The 18,577-nt window shown below is 58.7% G+C and overlaps 1 protein-coding gene across 2 annotated transcripts in view; it reads right to left on the bottom strand.

Annotated features, from left to right (window-relative positions):
• Nucleotides 1–18,577, bottom strand: part of UNC5B (unc-5 netrin receptor B) — an 83,760-nt gene that overhangs the window by 13,544 nt on the left and 51,639 nt on the right. For both annotated transcript variants that reach the window (XM_037130592.2, XM_037130593.2), the window contains exons 2-5: nucleotides 6,668–6,892; nucleotides 2,612–2,755; nucleotides 2,018–2,121; nucleotides 613–793 (exon numbers count right to left, since the gene is read on the bottom strand). In XM_037130592.2, the coding sequence (XP_036986487.2) occupies nucleotides 613–793; nucleotides 2,018–2,121; nucleotides 2,612–2,755; nucleotides 6,668–6,892 (654 nt within the window). The remainder of the gene's footprint in view (nucleotides 1–612; nucleotides 794–2,017; nucleotides 2,122–2,611; nucleotides 2,756–6,667; nucleotides 6,893–18,577) is intronic.

Raw genomic sequence — 18,577 nt, 5'->3', positions numbered from 1 at the left:
CGGCAGGGCTGGGGACGCAGATGCCAGCAGGCAGACCTGGCTGCACCGGAGGGGACCCACGAGGGCGTCGTCTATTCCCCGCCCCACCATACAACGGCAAATGGAAGTCCAGAGAAGGCCGACACCCAGGATCACCCCGTGAGTGACGGGGGACTTTCTGCAACACTCAAGGCATCTTTCTGCAACACTCAAGGCATCTCAGCTGTGGCTCCGCCACTTCCCACTTGAGGTGGCAGCAAGGAGCAGCCTGCAGGCCTGGCCAGCAGACACTAACTCCGCCAGAATGACAGGCTTGGGTATGGGGGTGCCAACTGGGCTCTGCGCCAGCTCTGACCCTGAGAGCTGGGCCTTCTCCTTCAGGAACAAACAGGCACAGGGTCCGAGGAGGGCAAAGGCCCCTGGCTAGGAGCTCAGCGGTGCCTGACATGACCACTAGTTTGCTGTGCAACCCTGGTGGAGGCGCCTCTCCTCTCTGGGCTTCATCCTCCCCACCCCTTCCCCAGGGAAGGACGCTGGTGTCCTGGGTGGGGTGGGGGTGGGGGGTCTGGTGGCCATCTGGCCTGGGCTCCCCTCCCTCCCTTGCCTGTGTCCGACCCGCACTCTGGCCCGCACCATAGACGATGACGGTGGCAGTGGTGCTGCGGCGTGTGGCCACCATGTTCCTGGCCACGCAGGTATAGTTGGCTGTGTCTGACAGGCGGGCCTGGCGGATGATGAGGTTGTGGTCGATGGTGAGCAGGAAGTTGGTGTCCTGGGTAGGGTCAATGACGTCCTCATTCTTGAGCCATTCCACCTGCAGGAACAGGGGGGAGGGGCATGAGGACCCAGTGCCCGCTCCCCTGCATCCTGGGAAGTGGCCTGACCATAAATAGGCCTGGCCATAAACAGAACTGCTTTGCCCATGTGATGACAGAGGGGCAGGCGCTGTGCCGAGCACTACAGAACACAGTGGGTAGGACGGCCACCTGGCAGCTGGTGGCCTTGGGAAGGGACTCACACTCGGTCTCAACTTCATCAAACCTAAGAAGGGATTTAATAGCGTCTCCGCCATAGGGCTGTTGTGAGCATCAGGTAAGTTAGCATGGCAAGTGAGGAGCAGAGGGCCCGGCTCTCGGGAAGCACAAAGTAAGCGCCAGCCAGGAGCATGGCTTTCGGAAGTCTCCACGCTGACTCCCTCGGCTACGGTGAGAGGCCCGGCAGAGATTAAGATCACGGTGCCTGGGTTCAAATTCCAGCTCTGGCACGTACTGTCTGGGTCACCTGGGTGACCGCTTTGCCCCTCCCAGCCATAACTCGGGAGGACGGCATCCCCCTTGCAGGGCTGCTGTGAAGGCCTGCATGCCCAGGGCCCCACACACGTGGGAGCCCAGTGAGGGGTCTGTCATGCAGTGTGTCTGTCCGAGCCCACTGTGCAGACAGGGGCACTAGCTGGGGGCGGCGATGGGGTCAGAGCAGAGTTCTGGGGTCAGGTGGGTTGATCCCGAGCTGGAAATGCAGGGCCCCGTGTTCCGCTGTCCTCCCTGGTGGCCAAGCTGAGCTGTCCCCATGCCCTGCTCTAATTCCTGGATCCTCAGTGCAAGAAGTGGGAACACAGCAAGGGTGGTGAGAGGGGACGGGGGGCACTGCACAGAGATGCGAACGCCACGTGGTACGGGGAAGGGGTGGCCAGCTTGTGGAGCGAGCACACGCTCAGCACATGCACTGAGACCCTTTGCGGTCCGGAAAGCTGGGCCTCAGGTGCTGGGTAGGGCAGGGGCAGATGGAGTGTACGGCCACTTCCTTTGAAGGAGACGGAGCCCTGGGGGTTCCTGCCCCAGCTCTGCTCCATCCCGTGGGGTTGTGCCGCAGAAGGCCCGGCCGGGGTCTGCACATGCTGTGTTCTGCGGAGGCTGTAGCTCCTTTCTCTGCGAGACGGGGCGGGGGGTGCTCTGGGGGCCTGAGGCATCATGGCTGGTGGTAAACACCATGCCCACTGGAACCCTGCCATGCCCAGGGTTCCCCCTGTCCCCATTCTCACCTCAGCCACAGGCACCCCCTCCGGTGGGCGGCACTGCAGGAGAACCTCGTGGTCATGGGGTACTTCCTTGCTCAGAGGCTCCTGGTCAAAGTTCTTGCGCAGGTCTGGGGAAAGGGAAAGGGCAAGGCACACTCAGGGAGGCCAGGCAGAGCTGGAGACTGAAGTGCCCCGCTCTAGCCACAAGGTGGCAGTGCACACCTAGGGAATATTCACGAGGACACACCTGACCTTTTACCTAAGGAGTATCAGCTTCTTCAAGGTGGGGCCTTATCAATTGAAGTTGCAGGAACCCGGCTCCCTCCCTGACTGTGGTGGGATGCATGTCCAGTGGACATGGTGGTCTGAGATGGTGAGGAAGCTGGCAGCTTCCTTAAATAGCTGTAGGTGACAACGGGCCTTTACCGATCTGTGGGCCAGAGGTGGCCCGGATTTTGGGTCTAGAAGCCCTCACTGAGCTGGTGACCATGGGCCCCGGTGTCTCTGTGATGGGCGTCTTCAGCCAGATACCCCCACAGACACAGAATTCCCTGTCCTAGATCCACAGGGAAGGGGAGAGGGTCCAGGGAATGGAGGGGGGCTGGCAGCGTGGCTTACATGCGATGCGGACATAGGCCCGGCGACTCCTGGTGGTGCCTGCAGAGCTCCAGGCCACGCACTGGCACCAGTAATCCTCCAGCCCGAACAGCTCCTCCACCTGCTGCCGAGACACCTCGATCTGCACCTCCCGCACTGGCAGGCCTGCAGGAGAAGAGCGACACCGTCAGGGCAGGCCCAGGACACGAGATGTAGGACACAGCACCATGACGCCTCTCTCCTTCATACCCCCGGGGCCTTTGGGCTCCTCTGCCAAGTGTCTCATTTTCACCTATTTTTCTCATCTCTTCTGCCTCCACCCTGACCCTAGCCAGCACTAGAAATTGCAATGGCTCAAAACAGCCACCTTTCCCCATCCAATCCACTTCCCACCCCGCAGCCAGTGAGCAGAGCCCAGAACGCACAAATGGCATGTCATTCCCCTGGTTATGTCCCCAGTCCTCCGGCACAAAGACCCAGGCCCTGCAGTCTGCTCACTACAGCCTCATCTTCCAGTCCCTCCTGCTACCCTGACCCTCCAGCCACAGGCTCTTTGCATGCCCAGTGCCTCCCCTGGAGCTCTCTTCTGGTGAGCTCTCTGTGTCCAGTGCACTCCCAGGCAGCTTTGGGCTGGGCCTCTCTTCCGGAGGGAAGCCCCCTGACCCTGGCCCCCCAAACTCCTGCCCCTGCCCCACACGGGACATTGTTCTGTGCAGTCACCACTGCTGCCCGGCCCACTGACCACCGTCTGCAGTGGGACCGATGGCTGACGCACTCAGGTGTTGACTGCCTGTCTCCCATGGGGAGTGAGCGGGGGCTCTGCCTATTCGCTGAAGGTCTAGAAGAGAGGCTCAGCACCCATCTGAGGAGCGCACGCAGCCTCTCCGATTGTGGCTCAGGAGCCGGTGGAGCTGGAGCTGAGGGAAGGCCCTCTTCCTGGGAGCCCCCGACCTCTCCCTGGCTAGCTGTATGCACTAGCCCACGGAGAGGGAATCCCTCACTCTTCTGCCAACTCCCCCTTGACAAAGCCTTCTATACTCAGGAAAAAAGTGAGCTTTCCTGAATTAGGGCACTCATCTGAAGTTCCTCCCCAAAGCCTGTGGGAGAACTGTGAAGCCTCCTCCTCCAGGAAGCCCTCTCTGACTCCCCTGTCTCAGAATTCCTAAAGCTGGTCCTCCTTGCCACACTGTGTCCCAGCTCACCCTTTCATGGTTGAACATGGGCTCTGATCAGCCCCTGGAGGGCAGGGCTGTTGTCTAGGCATGTGCAGTGCTACAGCACGGTGGTTAAGCATAACACTGGACAGGTGGACAAGTCAGAGTCCTGGCCTCCCTCTCACTCCCAGGGTATGTGACCTTTACTAAGTTATTCAGCCTCTCTGAGCCTCAGCGCCCTCCTCAGAGTAAAGCACTCGGGGTAAACTCTAAAGGCGTCATGGCCCTTACTCTGCCCTGCACACGGCTCAGGCCGGACATGAACCAGCCGCCAGAGCATGTGCATCCCACCTGGCCCCTTCGGGTCACGTGTGGAGAGACTGAGAGTCAGACAGGTAGGTGGCAGGCCCGAAGTGCCACAGCGGGGTGCCAGCAGAGCAGAGATCAGCTCTCTTGATGTCCCGCCAGGTCGGAGCCCTGTCCCCGAACACGTGATGTCTCTCTGGGCCCCTCCAGTGAAGTCCTTTCCTTAACTCTCCTGCGTCGTGGGGGCGGGGCTTACCCTGGGAGGCCCTCCTGATGTCTGGGGCCATAAATGGCAGGGGCTAGGGTGTGTTGTTGGGGAGTACTGAGGGAAGAAGCGGCTTTGGGGGTGGGTGGGGGGGTTCTTGCCACTCGCAGTGGCCCTGGCCCTTTTTTGCCAGGTGGTGAGCCTGGCACAGTGGCTCCAGGTCTCAGTAACACCCACCAGCTGGACAGATGGGCACCATCATCCTGGGGGTCTTGACACTTTGGTAATGGTCCCAGCAGGCAGGGGGTGACAGGGCCCTTGGTCTCTCAGACTGGGGCCCTGGCACCAGGTGTCCTCCCCAGCATGATGGTGGCACAGCAGGTGGTGCCCCTTGGCCAGGACACGGAACTGGACTGCCTGCCCGGTCTGGCGCGAGCCACCACCAGTCCCGCCCGTCCTGGCCCAAAGCTGCCATCCTCTGTGCTTTCAGCGCCTCGGGGAGTGCCAGCGAAGGCCGGGTGGGGAGCTGGGTCAGAACCAGCCACACTGCTGCTTCAGAAGTCGCCCACAGGGCCACTGTGCATCCTTTGTAGCAAATGGGGATGACAGTGCTCCAGTTTCTGGGGCTGGCAGGGCCCATGTGGCTGTAGTGGGGATTTAAGAGCCACGCTGTTACTGTTACTGATAATCACAGTGGCTATGAGGGTCTCCAGCAGGGCACACTGTCCCCTTGCTCTGCCTGGACCCCCCAGAGCTGACCTCTGATACAGGCCAGAGGGGTTCGGGAAGACAGAGAAGTGAGGTCAGGTTTTTAAAGAAAAAGAAAAGAAAACCCAGAAAGAGGATGCGGGAAACATGACCGGTCCTGGCACTGTGCTCAGCGCAGTGCAGGCACCGCCGTGCTCCATCCTCACCAGGACCTTCTAGCAACACCCCAGTTTACAAAGAGAGGAATGAGCTCAGAGAGGTTGGGTGACTTCCCCAGAGTCACACAGCCAGGGAGTGGGGGCAGCTGGGATATGTTTTTTTTTTTCCTTTTAAAAATTCCTTTTTTTATTTTTAGATTTTGGGTGAGAATGCGACTCAAGTCTATTTTTAAAAGTTCCTTTAAAAGTTTGGTAAAATACACATGATCTAAAACTTAGCATTTTAACCATTTTTAGTTCAGTGGTATTAAGTACAGCAGGGGGAATAGTGTAAGCCTGGGTGGTTCTGCAACGTGTGAGCTTTTCATAGAGAAACAGAAGTTGGGGAACTGAGGAGGAAGGAGAGAAAGTAGGAGAGAGTGTCAGGAGACACACGGCATGAGGCTGAAAGAGAGAAAGGGAAAGAAAAAGAGAGACCAGTGGGGGTTGGGGGAGAGAGAGATGGGGCGAGAACACAAGGAAAAAGGCACAGAAAGGAGACAAGGATGGGAAGGGGGAGGCAGAAGACAGAAGGAAAAACGAGGGAGCTGGAAAAGCAGGAGAAAGGAAGGGCTAAGGAAGAGAGGGTGGAAAGAGAAGCCAAGGTAGGCCCTGGGGTAGGGAGCCAGCAGGAGCCTGCAGGTGGCTGGGACTGCCCAACACTGGCGGCCTGCAGGTGACCCGCACTGGGCGGGCCCTCCCTGTCTTGAGCCCTGGGGAAGACTTTTTACCCAGTAAGGATTCCTTTACTGCAGATGGGCCTGGGGACAGACAGGCCTCCCCTGCACTTGGCCTTGGGGGCGCCATTGGAGCAGGCCAGGCTTGGGGAGGTATGAGGAGTCGGGGGCTCTGCCTCCTGCTTCCCACCCCTCAGAAGCAAGGGGTCTAACACTTCCGACACTCTCCTCTCTCCCTCAGGATTTGGGTTACATCCTAGCGCCACCTCTATGATTATTTATACTTAGTATTATTAACCTTTTTAAAACTAAAACAATCAGTTTCTATGAAGGAAACACTGTATCATCACCGTGAATGGAAACAGTGCCGCTCCCGCGAACAGAGAAGACCTGTAAACTAGCCCCGGCCTAGCGTCCTGGCGTCCTGGCGTCCTGGCGGGGTGCTGCCGAGGCCAGGGCTTCCAGGCAGGCTGGCTCCTCTCTGTTCAACTGTGTGCACGGCCTGTGCTGGGGGTGCTGGTGGAGAACCCTGGTCCCCATTGGACTTGCTCCCCGGCACCGGCGTGATGGGAAGAAACTGGGAAAGGGGACAAGTACTCAGCTGGGCAAGGGATTGGGCGCTGTTTCATTGAGAGCCCAAAGTCGGGCTGGCACACGCGCCCACCCCTGGAGAAATGCTGATCCAGGCGGAGGCACGGAGGGGAAACTGAGGCCCAGGGGGGCTGCATAAAGTCTCACACAGTCTAGGGTGGAGCAAAGCCCAGGACCCAGTGTCCCTGACACCTCTGGGCCTGGGGTGTCCTGGGGACCAGGAGAGTGGGGTGACTCACCAGTGGCCTGGTCCCGGCCCTCCTGCATGACGTGGTCATTCTGGCTGACCCACTCGCCATTGCACTTGAAATAGATCTGTGTGGCAGGGAAGGCGCGGCAGCTCAGCCCCACCGGCTTGTTCTTCACGATGTAGGCATCTTCCGGCTCCTGCAGGAAGTGGGGCAGCGGCTCGGCCGGCGCTGACTGGTAGGAGTCAGGGAGCACCTCGCTGCCGGATTCAGTGCCTGTGGGGGGAGGGAGGGTTGGGGTTCTCTGGGGCCGAGGGCCGCGGAGGCCCAGGGCACCCAGTGAGCCCTCAGGGCCCATGGCACAGAGAGGGGGCAGCCGGAAGAGACCTGCTAGAGACGCCCTCTGTGACCCGAGCAAGGTCTGGCTCTCCTGGGCCTCAGTTTCCCCACCCTGCCCTGCTGTTAGGAGGCTCTGCTGTGGAGGCAGCCCCAGCTCTGTGGTGCTGTGTGCGATGTGTCCTCAGGGAGGACCCCTGGGGCCCTCCAGCCCTCCCCCATGTGCCCTGCACTAGGGCTAGCCGGCCTCCCCCCCAGCCCCGGTTCCCCGTGGCGATGCCATAGTTCATCTGAGGCTGCCCAAAGCCCCAGCCAACCAGGATGATGGAAGTGGGGAGAAGGGCCAAGATCCGCAGGGGCGTGGGGGGGGGCAGCGGCGGCGGCAGCACAGGCCCGAGCTGCCTGGTGCAGCGTGGCGGGCCACCTCCTCCCCCGGGAAGTCCAAGGCAGGTGGCCGCATGGAGCAGGAGACGACCTTCCCAGCAGCCTCCACCCCGAGGCGCCCTCCTCTGGTCTAAGGCTCTGACCCACCCCCTAGCCTTTCCCACCTCAGCCAAATCCAGACCCTCCACCCTCAGGACCCTAAGGACGAGGACAATTCAAAGGCTGGGAACACAAGGAGGCTGTCAGTCTCCTCCCCGAAAGGGCCAAAAGGAAAGCTGGCTGCCCACCTCCCTGGAAAGAACAGCACCTCGGGAGGTGAGGCAAACAGGAAGGGAGAGAGCCAGCCACCCAGTGCCAGGAGGGGGGAACCAGGCCGGGCCAGGCTATTGGTTCACAACCCACTTAGGAAAATTGACTTTCCAATGCCAAGCGCCAAACGATCAAGCGGCAGGGGACTTTGCAGTAGGAGCTCGTCCTCCTCTGCTAACTGCTCCAGAGGAAGCAACAAATTAAGCTGCAGGGGTGCCCGTGGCTGCCCCGCCCTTGCCCTGGCTCAGGCCCATCACTGTCCCAGCGCCCCAAGCGGGGCTGGGGGCTGGAGGCCCGAGAAGCCCCCGGATCACGCCCTTGTCCTCCAGAGTAGGATGGACCCAACATGCCTGACACGCCCAAGCCGAGTTGTCCTCTGTGCGCCAGCAGCTCCTGCTAAGACTGGGGGCCCTTCCGGAGCTCTGAAAATGCATGGGCTGTCACTGGCTCCAGGTTCTGGGCTGCGTGCGTGTGTGCGTGCGTGCGTGCGTGTGTGTGTGTGTGAGAGAGAGAGAGAGAGAGAGAGAGAGCGAGAGAGGGAGATCGACCCTTAGGGGAGGGAAGGAAAAGCCAGCAAGAAGGGGAGTGGCTCCAGCCCCATCCACTGTGCTCCGTGTGACCCAGGGACAGTCCCTTAACTCCAACTCTTCATCTTGGAAGAGGTCAGGATCCTGTGAGATAAACACGTGTGAGTGCCTAGGAGGGGCTGAGCACATAGTAGGTACAAGTTACTGTATTAAAAGGACAAGGAATGCTCACTCACATTAGGTGCTTTGCTTATAATACTTTGCTGAAAACGTACCTAATTCCTGTAACAACTTTGTGAGGTATTTTATATTAGCCCCCAGTGTACTGATGGGAAAACTCAGGCCAGAGAGGGTAAGCAACCTGCCCAAGAGCACACAGCTAGCATGAGGCAAAACCAAGGTTTGAACCCAAGAAACAGACTTCAGGGTTTGGGACGTTGCCCAGGACTCCACAGTTCACTGGAGTACCTCCATGTACTGTGGGTGTCCCCCGAGAATCCTAATGCACCCTGACACTGGCCAGGACTCTCTAACGTTGCGTCTCTCTCACCAAAGGTCCAGCGAAGCTAAAACCATCCTTCCTGTTTCAAAGCCGAGGAAACTGATCATCCAAATGAGGCAGGTGAGTGACCGAAGGCCAGCTGCTACAGGGCAGCTGACCGGGAAAGCGCCGAGCATTCCTGAAGCCAGGCCAGGCTCCCTGACACTACTCCCTTCCCTTTGCCAGGCAGGGAGACACCTTCTCTGTAGGGGAACTGGTAGCCTCTGGGGCCTGGGAGCTTGGGCAGTTGGTACTGAGATGACACAGTGCCCAGGGAGCTGGACACTGGTCTCCCAGTGGCCTGGAAACTGGTCACTGTGGCCTCTCTGCCGGGCTGGGCAGCTCTAGGGAGAGAACATGGGAACCAAGTGGGCACCGGGCAGCAGAGAACCTGCCAGGCCCCACGCCCACCTCCCCTCACCAGCGTCCTGCCTCCGTCTCAGGCCCGATCTCAGGCTTCAAACTCAGATACCCTGGGGTCTGAACCAGGCCTTGCTGGCCTCTCTCATCTGTGAAATGGAGGACTGGACCTCCCTCTGAGGGCTGGCGACCCCGGCGGGAGGTGAGTGGGAGCCCGTGGGCACAGCTGTGTGCTGGCCCTACCTTCTCACCACGTGGGCCCCAGCCCCCAGGTGACGGCTTCCTTGGCTCTCTGCGGCACTGCAGGCTGTATTTATGACTTTGTTTTATAACCCTAATGCGGCGCATTTATAAAGCAGGCACAGACTCGACGGAGGAAAGTCAACATTAGACATCCATTAGTGCGGCAGGCCCCGCCCCCCCTGCCGCACCCCTGCTCTGGGCCCTGGCACGCAGTCATCTCTGCCCTTGGCAGGGATAGATGCTTGGGCATCCTCATCAGCGCCTCTCCGTCACGGCAGCGCCGGTGGCTCTCGATGTAGCTGCTGCCCCCTTGCCAACATCCCCACCCGCTAGGCGTCCTAGAGGCCAACGCTGCCAGGAGACAAGGGAGAAGAACAAAGGGCGGGCCTGAGACTCCTCCCCAGAGGGACCACTGGCAGACTGCAGGCTGGCCAGCATGCAGTAGTTGCTCAGTGAATGTAAATAAATCAGGGGGGGTTGGCTAGAAGCTGCTGCCAGGGCTTGGGGAGCAGTGGACTTGGGCCCCTGCCCTAACCGCCGGACACTTCCCCTCCTCCTTGGCCCTGGCTCGGGCCCTAGTAGCTGGGGCAGCTCCAGGGCGTTGCGGATGAGGGCTACCTGAGCCCGCCCTATGAAAGCCAGCTTGGAGGGAGCAGAAGGATGGGGTCTTGGGGTTCCTGAGTGCTAACTCTGCCAGATGCTTTCAGAAAGCATTTCACGTAAACTCACTGACCCCGTAACAACCCTAGACAGACAGAGGTTCCCAAACCTTCTTGGTCTTTAGCGTCTTGGTAATTTTTATCCAGTAATTTTTCTTGGTATTTTTACTGCAAAGCTGTAAGAAATTCCTAGTGGTTCTGTTTATTAAGTAGTTAAATCCAAAGAGTGTTTGTGCATGTATCCTAACACCTTAATAACCATTTGAAAAAATAATGCACATCAATTGAAAGAAAAAAAATAACATTTGCATTCCATCCCCAAGCAGCCACAATGACTAATGGGGTGTGTGCACCTGTCGGGGGCTGTGTAAGTCCCCAGATCTTGGAATCAGAGTGGACACTGCCACCCGCGGTGTTTGTCTCAGGTGCTCCCAACGGCCCAGGCCCCAGCTCGGCAAAGACATGACGCCAGTGAAAGGACAGGCGTGTGACGCGATGCTGAGGTACGAGCTGTCTCGAGCTGGAAGTTGTCGCAGTGGCTGGCAGCTGCCCAGTACTGCTGTTTCCTGGAAGATGAAAAACGTCTCGTGGCGCCCCTGCGAGTCTGCTGTGGCACCCTGGGGTGCCTCGGCGGACCGCTGGAACCACAGCCCCGCCGGTTCGTTAGGCACTGTTCTACCCTTACAGTACAGACGAGGAAACTGAGCCCCAGAGGGTGTTAAGTAACGGGGCCTGACCACAACGCGCGGGCGGAGCGGGCCGGGGAGCAAATGTGGGCTGTCCGGTACCAGCACCTCACTCCTGACGGGGCTCGGGCTGTCCCGGCCCCTGTGTGCCGGTGCTGCAGGTGCTGCAGCCAATGTACTCCCTCCGACCCGCACGGTGGGGACCACCCTCCCACTTCCCAGAAGACGTGGCCCACCAGGGGGTTTGCCTGGGGTCAGTGGGAGAAGCCAGGCTTCCAGTGGGGGCACCCAGCTCCATGGCTGCTCTACAGCGCGCCCCCCACCCCTTCTTTCCAGAGGGAATAAAACCCTGAGCAGAGCACCGCTGGGAGGGGACCTCGCCTTTGCCAGGCCACATCGGAGTTTCCCGCTGTGGAAAATGTCCCATGTAAAGGTGTGTTTTTCTAATAACCAGAACTCACTGGGATCTATGGTCACAAAACTGCAGCCTGCCTTCAAAGCTGCAAACACGAACGGCCCAGCTGGACCCAAATGAAGGTGTGGGGGCCGCAGCCGCAGACAGTTAACCCACAGGGAAAGAACCACCACCGAAGTCACGAGCCCTGGGTCGCGCCCCGGCTACCGACTGGCACTGCGGTGGGGCCTTCCTCCCAGGCCCAGGGAGCCGGCCTGTGACATCAGGGAGCCGGCGGAGTCCATCTCTCAAGCCCTACTCTGCTTCTAACACTTTGAGATTTGAAGATTCCTTATGGGGAATCTGTTGACCTACGACAGCATCCCAATGTGTAAATTTCATTTTCAGGAAGTTAATTTGCTTCAAGTGGGGTCACCTTTCTTGCCATTTTTATTCCTGGCTCAAAACCCAGCACATCCCGAGGTCTCAGACACAGCATGGGGGGCAACGGGGCGGGGGGCGGGGCAGGCAGAGGAACTGCAGGCTGCTGGGCTCCCTCCATGCGCCAGCTCACCCGCCCCAGGCGTCCGTTCGAAATGACCACCAGCGCCTCTGGGTGGGACCTCTGGTGGGCACCCTCACTTCTAATTCACCTACACCTGCTTATACGAGGTCTCTTGGCAGCCAGTCCTTCGGCAGCAGATTCACAGGGACCGAGGTCATACTTGAGGGCCAAGCGGCACAACATTCCCCTTCAGCTCCTCCAACCTGGACCCACACACCGCCAGGTCGGAGCTCCCCACTGCCTGCCTCAGCTCTGTGCGCCTTGGGGCAGACCTAACGGTAAAGTCTTCCTTACTGCCAGCTGGAATTTGCTGTCTGAAGTTGCAGCCATGGCTACAGGTTTAACCTGTGAGGTGACACAGGACAGTGTGCCTCCTCCTCCCCGTGACAGCTTCCCAGCCTCTGGAGGCTGTAAGCTGCCCCCTTGGCCTTCTCGTCGTTCTTTTGAATATTCACAAGACACAGTTTTGCATCCTCTCACCACCAACCTGGCCTCCTCATGGACACTTTCTATTTTGCTCGTTGAAAAGCTGGGGAGGGCAGGTGGAAGGGTGGGTCTGGCAGGCACCTCCCTGCTTCTGGCAGCTTGAAGGCTCCCTCACAGTTCTGGCAGCCACTCATGAAGGGCAAGGAGTCCACCACACCCTCCCTGGTGTCCCCACGGGAAACCAGGACAGGGTACCTGTCCCCTGGGCGGGTAGCAGAGCTTGCAGGACAGAGCACGGAGGCTGAGCCCTGTCTCCACCCGATGACGGGCCTGTGCCAGGCCACACGCTTCTTCCCCGGGGCTGAGCCTCAGCACTGCCCACCATGGAGGCCCAGGCTGCCACCTGGCAGGTGGGAGGCCCTGGTGCAGAGGAAGTTGAGCCCACAGGCTTGTTTACGAGGTGCCAGTGTCTAAGCCACTAGAGCAAGCAGGAGCCAGGGGCCTTGGAGGAGAATGTGGCTTAAGGACAAAGGTAAAAAAAGCGTATTTCCCGGAGCACTGGAGACAAGGAAGAGGCTGAAACAACAGTGTTCAGACGTTGCCGAATGGGAGACTGTCCCGGCTGCCAGGGGAAGCCCGAGAGCCAGCAGGCCTCGTTCAGATCCTCACCCCGCCCCTGACAGAGAGACTGGGAAGGTCGTTTTACTCCTCAGTGCCTTAGTTTCCCCACCTATAAAACTGGGGATAGCAGGTGCGGCCCTGCCAATGTTGAGGTGTTGCTGTGAAGGTCAGCTGAGCAAACAGATATAAATGGGCCAAGCAAGCGGAGGGGGAGGCCCCAGGCAGAAAATCTCTGGCTGTGCTGTGTGTGGAAAACCTGGGGACCCCATGCGGGCGGGTTCCTTGGCCTCCAGCCAGCTGAGACCCAGCAGGCAGAAAGCAGAAAGTAGATGCTCAAAGGGGCCTGGTGCCCTCCATTCCCCCAACTCAGAGAGGGGAAGTGACTAATGCAGCATCACACAGCATAGCAATTGCCAGCTGGACCAGTGCCCAGTTCCTGATTCGGGGTGAGGGGCGACAGCACAGCCACAGTGGGGTGTGGGGAAAGGCCTGAGTTCCGTCCGCCCCACGCCTGGGACGAAAATGCACTGCCACCATCTCAGCTGAGTCTGCTCTGGTTGGCCCTGTTGCCCAGGGCGGAGACCTCAGCATGGGGCTGCAGTGGTTTGGCAGGGGGGGGCCCTAACACCCCTGCCCACTGGTTTTTGTCCCAGGTGGGTGACAAGACCAGGCCTGGGTCTCCAGGCTCAACCCCAGGGGGCAGGCATCTGCAGTGGAGCGGGGCCTGGTGTCTCTGGGGCCGGCTGGCATGAGGCGGTGCCCACACTGAAGAACAGGACTGGGGCGGGGCAGGCGGGAGGCGAGGGAGAGAAAAACGCCCCACGCTGGGCACATTTATCATCAGCAATCACAGTCTTTCTCTAGCCCCTGGACACCGGCTAATTCTCGCCAGACTTGACCTCCCACTGCATGGAAAATCTCTTCCATTCACTTCGAGGCTGATGTGCTCTGTGGGGGGTGGGGGGAGTGCAGGGAGAGGTGCCCATTTATTATTATGTTTTAAAAACACACAAACCCCACATGGAAGAACCACTCCCTGGACACAAAGCCCTTCTTCCATCTGGCCCTGGCTCCTGGCGGCTGTGGGGTTCAGGCTGGGCCCCCCTCAGAGGTGGTTACAATGGCCGTTACCGATGACAAATGGGGGCTGGCGGGCTTGGGGGGGACTGAGTTATTCCTGACAAAGGAGGCCCCCGTGCACGGCCCCGTTCCCATACCCTGTGCAGACCTTCCCGTGCTGTGACATCACTTCCTGTGCAGGAAGTGGCCTCGGATGGCCAGCTAGGGCAGGCGCTGGCACCCTAAAGGGGGTGTCCAGCTGATCCTGAGAAATCTCTCTTCTGGAAAAACTCAGGGGCAAGAGAAGGTGCTGATGGGAGGCTGGGGATGAGGCCCCAGAGGAGGCCCCATTCTAAAGTTTGGGCCCCATTCTAGAGGAGGCCACGCTACTTACCAAGTAGGAGGGGCACTTTGGTCACTGCGTCATTGGTCTACCCTCAGCTCTCAGTGGTACCTGGGAGGCTGTGTTCCACACCCATGACCTAGACCCTCCCTCCAGTCCCTTCCTCTGGTCACTGGGCTCCCTCCGCCTGGCCTTGGTCCCTTCCCAGTCCCATGTCCTGGGGTGTCACTGTGCCTGCGGACCTGGGTGGTGAGGAGGGAGGACTCATTCTGCTCCTCCTTCCACTCCCAGACAAGGAGCTCAAAGGCCTCTGTCCTCTTGCACACTCCAGACAGCAACAATTATCCAGCACACAATGTATGACATCATCACTGATACAGCAGTCCTGCACAGTAGTTGTTCCATTTCACAGATGAGAAAACCGAGGCTCGAAGAAGTAAAAGACATGCTCAGGCTCACGGTGACCAAGAAACCCAAAATTCTTCCAGTTAAACCACAATCCTTTGGCCAGCAATGCCCCCAGGGGACCAGCAGGGGGCATCTTTTTTTCCTGCCCATTTTGCAGCTGAGCAAATGGAGTCTCTCAGAGTTCACTAGCTTGCTGCAGGGGAAGAGGGTCTCAGTTTCCTAACTCCAGCACTTGACCTCCCGTCCTCTGTGGGCCTGACAAGTCCCGGACTTGTTTGAGATGTCCCAGAAAATAGATCCATCCTAGTCTGGGAGGGGCCCACTGCTAGCCTGGGGCAGCCCCCAAGAAATCACCCTCCAACACACACACACTCACACCCATACCCCAGCCAAGGTCAGGATCCACAGTCTTCTCTCCTGAACACCCAGAGCCCCCAGCCAGTCTTTTCTTAGGGCTGCCGGTGTCAATGCTGGAAGACAATGGCAGTGACTCAGGCCTGTAGGGACCTGTCACTTCATTTGGTCGTCTTTTCCCCATCCGGAGTCAGGGTGGGGCAAGTCTGAGTTGCCATTTCAGATACCACCAAACACCCAGCTGCTAGGTCCCACCTCAGGAGGCCCCCTTGCCCCTCCAGTCCGCCATGCTGCCAGGCAAACCTTCGAACCGCAGGACCGCGCTTCGACCATGCACGCCGCCTCCTGCAGCCTCCAAGCCCAGGCCCTCCCACCCAGAGCCCTCCTCACCGCGCTCCCTACTCCCCTCGTGCCCCTCACATCCAGTCTCCTAGTAGTGGCCCAGGCGATCTTGCCAAATATAAATAAATCACTCCCCTGTTGCACCCTCCAACAGCTTCCCTTCGCATCTGGGATGAAGCCCTAATCCCACCGAACCCTCAGACTTTGGGTCCTCACTCATCACTCACTGGGCCAAGCCGCCCAGGAGTGTTTCCTGCCCCTTGAACGTGAACCTGCCTTCTTATTCTTAACCTCAGGGCTGTTCCCTCCTTTTGGAGTGCACGCCTCAACCCTGCACCTATATTCGGTGGCTGACATTCTGTCCCTGATACCTCAGTTCAAGTGCCACCTGCCGCCTCCCCAGTGAGGCCTTCCCTGACCACCAAATGCAGATTCATTGTCCTCTACCTTCCCAGATGCTCTCTCTACACTGTCTTGTTTTTTCTTTTTTTGTGTGTGTTTTGTCTTTTGTTGCTTTTGTTTTTGCTCGTGTGTGTGTTTAGACATTGCTCATCTCTTTGAAATTACCCTCTTCCTGTGTTTGATTGTTTGCTGCCTGTGTCTGAACAGGTCCACTCTCTGGAAGGCAAGCTCCTTGAGGGCCTGGGAATAACTGGCTGCTTGTTTATCTGGGCCCGCTGGGGACACAGGACTTTCTCCACCTGTACCACCCACCTCTCTGGAAATAAGTGGCGTGGCAGGTGTTTGTAGGGGGAGCTGCCAGGGGCAGTGGGCACAGGCCAGACTGACCTGAGCCCTAGGAACCAGTCCCTCTGGAAACTCCATCCTGTAGGATGCCACCGACTGATGAAACATCAGAGACCATCTAATAGCTGTCGTCTAGAATGGAGACCAGAGAGGGTGTGGCCTGGCCTCGGGTCACACAGCACCTGGGCAGCAGAGGTAGTAAGAGAAACGGCTCTAAACTCCCAGGGAAGGTAGGAAGACTTTATTAGAAACTACATTTTCCTTCTAATAAAAACAGCCTTTTTTGCCTTTTACCATTCTAATTTAGAGAAGAATAAAAATGAAAATAAAAACCACCCATTTCCACGCCCAGTTTGCCAGGATCACAGTGGACATCAGTCCTCTCTGCCCTTTTCAGAGGCACACATATTCTGTTACTTAAAGGAGCCTCACGACATGCAGTTGTGTGTTCTCTGCTTTCCTTCCAAGGCTGTTAGCTGAGGCCTTTTAAACCACAAGCAAAATGCACCAGGTGTCTCTCTCTGAGCACAGCACACACACCAGACGGGCACAGGCCAGCTGGGCCGACTCCCCTGTGCAACAGTATGAGTCGTGGGGCGTACTGTGGAATGCAGAGCAGGCTGGCTTTGCACATTTGGGCACTGGGCAGAAAGACACCCAGTGTCCTGTATGGCTCCCAGAAAAGTCAAAACGCATACGGGTACAGCCTCCGGCCCTGGAACTGGCTGACCAGGCAGTGGTTCTGTGCTGCTGCCCTCCCAGGCACGTTGGCCCCGCGCCGCCCTGGGAAGTCCCAGGTCGTCCCTGTTCTCAGAGTGCCTCATCTGCCTTCCCAGACTCATGCTCCAGGGCGAAACAGCCCCTCCTTGCAAAGCGAAGACAACTGCCAACACGTTGCGAAGTGGAAAAGCTACAGTCCTTGCCCACTGTCGTCAGCACTGTCACCATGCTTGGCCAGCCCCTGCCCCAGTGCTGGCTGAGGGCCACTTGGGAGGCCGCTCAGACCCTGGGAAGTGGAGCCCTTACACTAGAATCCAGCCCTTCACTTCCACAGAGGATCCCAAAGCAAAAAAGGGCACGAACTTGTCCATGATCAAACAACCAGTCGGGGGGCTGCAGCACCTCTCCTGTCTTGGCATCATGTTGGCATAGAGAGAATCACAGCATGGAGAAAAGGGGGTACCCAGACAGATCCTCACCGGTCTGTGATGTGGGGCACGGGACAAACGGGGAGAGATGAAGAGAGGCGGAGATGGGAGTCGTGGGGAAAGAGGTAGAGTAAGAGAAACCTGAGAGCACCAAGCAGTGGGTGGTGTGTGAAGCTGTGCATGGGCCTCTCCTGGTCTGTTCTGAGCCTGGAATCTACTTGGGCTTCTGTTCAGGCCTCGGGGATGAGGGGAGAAGGCGGCCACCCATCGCTGGCCTTCTTGCGCACCCCTGCTCTGCTTCTTCCGCGAGGCCAGGAAGGCAGACCTCGTAGACCCACGCTCTCGGGAACACCCTGGGGGCCAGAGGTGAGCAGCAACTGGCCTCAGGTCACACACTACGTTGGCAGCAAAGCTAGGCCTGGAGTAGGGGCATGCTAGCACTCAGCCTGACACGCTTTGCCTTTGCCTCTCGCTGGTCCCAACGGTGGAGAAGATCCTGGCCCTGAGCTTGGGGGAGCTGCTGAGTTGGTGGTGGTGCAGGTGGCACTGACCATGGGGACAGCATAGACGGCTCCTCTTTCTGGGGCACCTCGAGGGAGGCAGGGCAGTGGGCAGGATCTTGCCCCCATTCTTTAACCAGGCATTTCCTGAGTGCTTCCCCTTGGTCACGCCTATGGTAAGGCCCGGAGGGTAACGACCGCGCTTCAGTCCTACCAATGGGGAGCTCACGGCAAAGGCTGGAGGTTAAGGATTCAAAGACCTTGACTCTGACTTGTGCTCAGTGTGCCTCCAGCCTGGCTCCGCAGTCCCGCGATGATTCCTCTGCCTGCGGACCACCACCGGGGCAGGAATAAATCTGCCGTTTCGTCAGCAGCGCCCTCCTTCTCGCCCAGGAGCCAGCCTACTCCCTCCGGAAGCGGGTGTGGACTGCGTCCGCCCCGACTACTGCAGGGACGGCTCATCCATCAGGCTCCTGCAAGCCCTATTTCTTGGGCTGAAATACACTGTCGCTGTCCTTGGCTCATGAGGTGAACTTGGGTAAGCCATTTCCCTCTGGGCCTCAGTATTCCCTCAGGGAAATGGGGTCATTTTTACTTGCTTCAGCCCAGGGTTGTTGGGAACATTTAGGTCAGAAGCGTTAAACCATTTTGCCCACTAGGCAGGCCTTGTGCACTGGCTAAATTTTGATTATTGCCTTTCACGGTAAGAGACAGCGGGCATGCTGTCCTGGGGCTGCCGGGCACGGCCTGACACCCCGACCACCAGCCCCAGGGTTTTCCTCTGGGTTCCCCACTTCCGCTCTGCCCCGCCTCCCAGCTGCTGCCCCGGCCCACTCTGTGATGACTCGAAGCTGCAAAAGGCTGATGCAAGCTGGAAGGAGGGAATGAAACAGACTCGAGTGGGGCAGATGGAGCTCCACCCTCCGCCCCAGGGGACCATGGCCCTCCCCCTGCCGGCTTGTTTGCACCTGCTGATGTAACCAATGGGCCTCCTTGGCTCACGGCTTGG

This window comes from Artibeus jamaicensis, unplaced genomic scaffold (assembly GCF_021234435.1).
Source record: "Artibeus jamaicensis isolate MK-2021 breed Jamaican fruit bat unplaced genomic scaffold, CSHL_Jam_final contig_332, whole genome shotgun sequence".
Classification (NCBI taxonomy): Eukaryota; Metazoa; Chordata; class Mammalia; order Chiroptera; family Phyllostomidae; genus Artibeus; species Artibeus jamaicensis.
The sequence above is the reverse complement of the archived record's forward strand: the minus strand, read 5'-3'. Positions and strand labels throughout refer to the sequence as shown.